The 7,457-nt window shown below is 35.6% G+C and overlaps 1 protein-coding gene across 1 annotated transcript; it reads right to left on the minus strand.

The window, feature by feature from the left end:
- Positions 1–1,315: 1,315 nt before the first annotated feature.
- LOC111379453 (probable pectate lyase 8) lies at positions 1,316–5,694 on the minus strand. Its single transcript, XM_023002825.1, has 7 exons — positions 5,457–5,694; positions 5,128–5,181; positions 4,148–4,225; positions 2,663–3,305; positions 2,435–2,538; positions 2,198–2,336; positions 1,316–2,106 (listed from the first exon to the last, which is right to left on the minus strand). The coding sequence occupies exons 1-7, from the start codon at positions 5,558–5,560 to the stop codon at positions 1,885–1,887; spliced, it is 1,344 nt and encodes a 447-aa protein (XP_022858593.1). The 5' UTR covers positions 5,561–5,694; the 3' UTR covers positions 1,316–1,884.
- Between the last annotated feature and the right edge of the window lie 1,763 nt (positions 5,695–7,457).

Consider the following 7,457-nt stretch of genomic DNA (forward strand, 5'->3'; position numbering starts at 1 on the left):
AAGAATAATGCAGCTAGATGCTGAACCTTAGCTATGTACACTTGGACTGAATATGACAGCTGCATTAGGGTCTTAATATACATGTACATATAACATGGATAGGCTGCATTTGCATGTGGGCTAGCTGGTGAATGCATTAAGAATTGGCCCCCAAATGTTAAGCCTCGCATGCTTTGTGGACCCCACCTCACATGCATGACTACTGTGTTTGAACCATCTTTGCACGTGAGTTGAATACTCAGATCACCTTCAATCCCCAAGTGTCAGCATTTCGTTAGGTTCACGATCACATCTTGGATGCCGTATGCTCGATATCTTATGTTTGATAAGGTGGACTGAGAAACGTTGAATAATATTATTCACTAAGAAAAGTTAAAAATCTTGTCCATTGTATCAAATATGTCTTCATGAGTTTTATGTCGTGTCGAAATAATAAGCAAAAATAAGATTAAAAAAACCCACCATTAATGATTCTTGGTGGGAATAATTTTCTCCACCAAACAAGGGATTTTGAGCATTAATCTCTTGAGGTACATGGTTCGTATACTGTTATTGACCGTGTGTGAATGGTACTTTTGTGTGATCTTTTGCATATGTGATTTGGCCTCTAGTGAATCTTTTTAGGGTGGCGTGACAAATAATGTCGAATTAAGCTCCTTATACGGGTAAGTATATAGAAATTTTTACAAATGATGAGATGACAACACTTGATTGGTTAGTTTGAAATTTTTTGTCCAACATCCAAAGAAATCCTGCCAATTAACAATCTGTCGAACTGTAGAGCAAAAATTTTTGTGCATGTAGCATGATTTAATAATATCTATAAAAATTTAAGGAAATTCCTTTATTTGCAGTACAAAATTAGAACAAGCCATAAAAGGAGTGAGTAAATACTCTTTTCTACTTAAACCTTGTCCATAGTTCCTTTTCTTCTGTTAATTCGAAATTAACCTTTTCATCTGTATCCACACAAAATTTTCTCATTGGAGACTCATTTCACTTCTGTTTCTCATCATTTCCGACCTGTCTCCCTCTAGCAATAATTATGGTCGAGGCAAAATTTCAAAATATTTACCATTCTGAATCTTTAATAATCATTGGTGAATAGGATTTGCTGGTAATTTGTCATTTCTATAAGATCATGAAGAATAAAAACACTCATGATTAAGGCTAATGCTGCTTTTCACATGCAGTAATTATCAAAATTAACAGCAGAAAAGAGTAAAACTCATACCGAAGGGAGATATATGTATGTATCTACAATCAGTACAGACACGATAATTCATTTAGCCAAAAGGACAAGATTGCAGAAAAGTAAAGAAGAACAGGCAATGAACTTTGATAGTATGCATCATGTATTCCAAAAGTCTTTAGCTTTTGATAATTCGAGTTTGGACATTCACACTATGGACTGTATGACTAGAGAAAATCTAAAATACAAAAAAAGGGGGGGGGGGGGGGGGGGGGATTACAAAATCATCATAAAGTTTCTATAAAAGACTTTGCCAGCACCATATGTAGACTGATGAATCTTACAGCAGATAACAGGAATATGGTGGGGTTAGGAAATGGATGAGGCTGAGAAATCTTGGCCTTTGATAGAATGTGGAGAAAAAGATAGGGATTTGAACAACGCATCAGCGCCTGCTCCCTGGATACAATTTTTTATCTTTCGACTGAAGCTGGCCGAGGTTGCACAACAATGGTGATAATGTGATAAAAAGTAGTGGACAAAGATGAACTTGATGAGTGAATAGAAATGTACACTTGCCAATAGAGTAAGTAAAACAGAGAGATGACAGAGAAACAATGGATGTAATATGGATATAAAGTAATGCTTTGTAGTGGAAATGGAATCGTTCTTTATGTAATTGGGCAAGATTGTTAGCACTGGCGGCCCCTGCGGCAAGTTAGGGCACCAGCACCAGAAGTAATAGAGCTAATCAGTGATGAAGGCTTGGCACCTAAGCTTGAAGCTCTGGCATAACTGGCTGAAGCTCCTGCTCCGGATGGGGTGAAATATGCCCCATTAAGCATCAGATCACCTTCTGACCTCCAATTCCAACCCTTCCATTGATTTTCAGCAGTTTCAACTCTCTTTGTCACCTAATCAAACCGGTTCAACATAAATTTAATTAAATTGTTTTTAGTACCGATAATCTTTTGCTGATTAACAGGAATCATGATGTTGTAGTACCTCTTTAGCGAAAGGGTTGACTGGGGCAAGATATCTGTTTCCCTGGCTGTTAATGGTCGGCTCTGCACTTCCACCAATGGCGTACATCTCCCAGTGAGTGTAGTCGTTGTTCACCACATGGAAGTAACCGTGTCTGCACCTGCATTTTCCATAATGGTTCTCTTATTAGATTACAAAGCCGTTAAACACAACTGATGCCTAAAACAGTGCCATTTAACATGAAAGTTTACTAATTACCTTGGCATTCTCTGAATGAGACCTTCTCCAAAATGGTTGTAGGCAATAGTTACTTGCATTTGCTTGTCTCTCACATAAGTGTCACTGTGACCTAACAGTATAACCTGTTTCCATTAACACACAACACATCAGCATAATCCAAAAGGGTAAATTCTTACAGCAAATAGCGGAGAGAATCCAGGATCGAGAAGGTGGATGGAGGGAGGGAGGGTTCCCAAGTTGACACACCTCGTTGTGGTGGGTAAAAAAATTGTTGGAGATGGTAATGGCAGTCGAGCCCATGACAGCGTCAACAAGGCCATCGGCACAGTTAGAGAGTGAGTTATGATCTACCCAAATATGGCTTGACCCGAAGATGGAAATGGCATCACCATCAGCTATAGTCCTCCAACCATAATGTGATGGTGAACTCCTTACCATAGCATTTCCAGTTGGTTTACAATCATGGATGTGCAGGCCATGAATAATCACATTAGTAATGAACTGAATCGTAATACACCCTCCATTAGCAATGTGCACATTGACTCCACGCCCATCAATGGTCTTAAAGCTGTTCATTATGAGTTCCTGCTTCAATGTTATAACCATGTCACGCTTGAACACAATCCAGAGAGGCTCATCTTGGATAACAGCGTGGCGTAGAGTGCCAGGCCTCGGGTTAACAGTGTCATAATCGCCAGGATCAGTGACTACATAGAATCTTCCATCCCTACCACCAATCGCATTGCGCCCAAAACCGATACCACAGTCAGCCAGGTGCTTACGATTCTGTTGCCATTTGGGGTCACAACGCCAACAATCATCAATAGGGTTACCCGTGGCACATGAGAAAAATCCGAGCTTTCGCCTCTCGGTGCTGTTTCTACTGATCCTGTGAATACACAACTTTTCATTAATTGCGTTTCGTGTATTTCACACGCACTCATGCACATACACGACTACAATATTCAAATGACACGTGCACAAGAAAACAATCAAATGATAACTTCACATTATTAAACTACATGGATTAACACGTCAAGGAAAAAGAATAGGAATTTATAATTGTCAATTTTAAGGAAAAGTTAAGTTCTGTATCACATTCTTCTAACAAACTGCATAATCAAGATCAGTATTGACCTGTAGTAGTAAAAGTTAAACTGCACATGACAAAAGAATCATGATCATTAAACTATCATAGAAAAATACCCACTCAATAAAAAGTAGTAAAATATTGGATCATTAATAGATGCTAATTAGCATGCGACACGGATCTTACTACAGAAGCATGTGGATGGACTGAACTTCAACACATGAAATATCCAAAATGCATCAGTTAAGAATATGATTCTCAAACTCAACGCCACCATTAACAAAATTTTAGCTTCTTTTTCATTTTCAGAAGAGTCATCTTGTGACCTTACCAAACAGTTCTTACTAGGCCATGTGGGTTAGGTTCAGTAGATCTGCTTTATAATACGGAAAGGGGGTTTTCAATGCATGGACCACAAGAAGAACAACTAATGGTACTTGTCTACTAAATGCACATAAAGTGATTTTGAAGAATTCTAAAAAGAAAAAATTAAAGGAACAATAAACAAAATGAGACAGATTGAACCCACATTTCAACTGCTAATGGTACTTGTCTACTAAATGCTCATAAAGTGATTTTGAAGAATTCTTAAAAGAAAAAATTAAAGGAACAATAAGCAAAATGAGACAGATTGAACCCACATTTCAACTGATGCAGCAACCTCTTCTGGGTTATCCACTGCATGTTCATTCAAAGGCTCCTCTTCATTTTCTCCTAACCTGAACCATCAAATATTTGTTACACATAAACACACAGTTACACAAGTTACAACAACAAACTAAGCTTCGTTCTATCTCAATAAATTTGGGTCGTCTACATCAATACTATTTAAAACCATTAATGTTACAAAATCGATCTAGATGGCACTAATAGTCAATGAAGATTACAATTAAATGGATCATATAATTTCACTTTTAATTGAACATATCATATAATGTCACATAGACGAATGATATTATTTTTTATTTTTTGTGTTAGAAATCCGAAAGAGTATTTATTGTTTCACATGGGATGTCAGCAACCGACACTTGTAATTCAGCAATATTTGGCGGAGGAAAAAGTGGGGTGGTGACACATTGACACAAAAAAGTAAAAGCACTGCCAAAAACACACACAGAGAACTGTACACTGCTTAAAATAGTGGTAAAAGTAATATACACATACATCTACACATACAAATATTTACCACTTAAACCGTCAAAAAGTGCTATTTTCTAGAGGGGTCAACTATAACTGACTTTAGGGCGAGGTGACACGGAGGAATGTGTAGCGAAAGTACTAAAATGCCCTGACGGCATTTCTTATGATTAAGTAGTTGATATGGAATAAACGGAATAGTTAGAGGGTAATTATGTGAAAAGAGTGGTTCGGGAGCCAATGATGATTTTCTATACGGAGGAATCCGAGGAGACTACGGAATAAACGGTTGAGATCTGGTAAATATTGGATCTGAACATTTGGGATTCATTCTTTATGGAATGAATTAGAGATCCAACGTCTTACATTTAAGCTGTTCTTACTAGGCTAGGATTGGAGGAGAATGAAATAATCCAATGAAGATTAAGAAAATGATCAGGTGCCGTATCAACTCTGTAGTAAAAAAATGCTGAGTTTTCCTAACCTTGCCGCCATTGTTGAGTTTTCCGAGCTATGCAACTGCTCTGTTTCTACAGCACTGTTAAATCAGTTAAAAAACAGAGCTCAATTAATTTTTTTCCTCTAAAATTCTGCAAACCGAAGCGCAAATTGCGTAAAATGCAGGTGAATTTTGATCATGAGAGGGAAATATATTAGCAAAAATAACAATTCACATTCGAACAAAGATCACAAAAGAACAAATGCACAAATGCATACACTCACACTCGGTTATAAACAGCAAATTCCGAACGGTGAGAATGCATTGAACAAACCAAATGCAGAAAATTCCAATAAGTTTGAAGGAAAACAAACCTCATTTTTGAGGCTTCATCTTTCTGAACTCTGGCTATGACGCTAATGAAGAGCATTAACAGTAGCAAAGAACAAAGAGACACACATTTCTTCGAAAATCCCATAGCCAATTGCACAACTCTATATCTCTCTATATATATATACGTATAATGGGGCAGAAATTCGAATAGAAAAAATGGAAAATTCTTACGATAAGAGAAGAGAGAATGCAGGGACAGGGGAGAGAGGAAAGACGAAGCATTAGATGCAACTTAACGGCCTCGTTTTATAGACCGTGAATTCGCAAACCGTTAAAACTAACGACCGTTAACTAACTAAAATTTCCATTGACCATGGTTAAGGTTGGCTAACTATGGTTAGGATTTTACTTACTCCACCATTAAGTTTTAACCACCTTACTAACTACTGCAAACCGATGCATGTCCCTGTCACGTGCCTTCTTTCCTCTGTTAGGCACAATAAAATCTCTAAAAAATAAAGTTGGGATCAAGAAAAATTACTAGTTCAGAAAGATTATTAACTTATCGATAATTGATTAATTTATTGATAGATTAAGTGAAATCATTTTTAATCAACCTTAAATAATTATTTTAGATAAAATAAAAAAATACAACAAAAATGATAAATGCATTGTGAAAAATTAGGTTTGAGGGCGAGTTCAATTTGAGTATAAAGAAAAAGCAAGCAACTTTTATTCATATTTTTTTTATATAAAAAGTTGATTTGGAAAAATAAAAGTCAAATAAAAAGTTCTTATAAAAATTTACTCAATTAATTACTTATTATTTTATATTTTTCCTTAGGCCATGAAGAATTTTAAATGAAATTATTGTCTTGTGCATTTAGTGGAATTATTAATTTGGAGAGTGAGTGTCCTCAACTGAAAATTTTGTTTTAAATGTTTTTAAGTTTGGAATTTGTCCAAATCTTTTAATTTTTGTTTTTAAAATTCATCAAAATCTCAGTTAAGAACACACTCCTAAAACTTTACGACATTTGGCCAGCATCATTTGTATTACTCAACTCATAAGTTTAAAACCATTTGTTACTCTTCAACAAATAATATTTTACTTAAGTCCCATTTTTTGTCCAAAATGCATTTTAGAATAATATTTTGATGAAGAATGTGTGATTAAAAAATAAGAAAATATTTTAGGTTTACGTGTAATATTATTTATTGAAAAATGTGCAGTAAAAAATAAGAAAGAAAAATATATTTTAAAAATATTACGGATACCAAAATTATTGGTTTTGACTCCACAAACTAGGTACTATATTGTTATTATTGATACAAAATTAGTAATACCCAAACAAACCCTTAAGTACGTTGATTAGTTATTACTGTTTACAACTACTTCTTCACTACAATAGACAAAGTAGAATTACTAGTTGCCACTTGGGATGAGGCCGTTTACAGAGGGAGGTGATACGGTACCGTTTCAAAGCAGGAACAGTTTTCCCGGGCCACAGCTGATTCAACGGAATTATTGGGTTACTACAACAAAGACAAATTTTGTATTTATCTTTATATTTTATTAGGGTTGAAGTTAAAAAATAATTTCAAGCATTTGGATGTGTTTGGAGTGGAGTTTAAGGCATTTTTTTCTGGGGCTTGGATCGAGGTAAGCACTAAATCGTCGTGTTCTTGATTCGATAAGACGAACCTTTCCTCGTATGAGTTTTGGTCATTCCTACTACATGTTCTGATCTAATATTCCGGGCAAATATGACAAGACTTTTGAAATTATTTCTGAGTTCAGAGGTTAAAACTGAAACTGAAGCAAAATCAGAAGTACTGGTAAATATATTATTTTTTGGATAAATCTACATGTACATAATTTTTTGTACATAAAAGATGAGGCGGGTTCATCATAATAAAATATTCGAATGGACCTCATCCCATGTGAGTGAAGGACATCTTGATGTAAAAAAATTATGTACATCAATCAAGGCCCTTATTTTTTCTGGGTCTTATATGTAAGTTGTATAACTCTTGAATAA

This window comes from Olea europaea, unplaced genomic scaffold, assembly GCF_002742605.1.
Source record: "Olea europaea var. sylvestris unplaced genomic scaffold, O_europaea_v1 scaffold199, whole genome shotgun sequence".
Classification (NCBI taxonomy): domain Eukaryota; kingdom Viridiplantae; phylum Streptophyta; class Magnoliopsida; order Lamiales; family Oleaceae; genus Olea; species Olea europaea.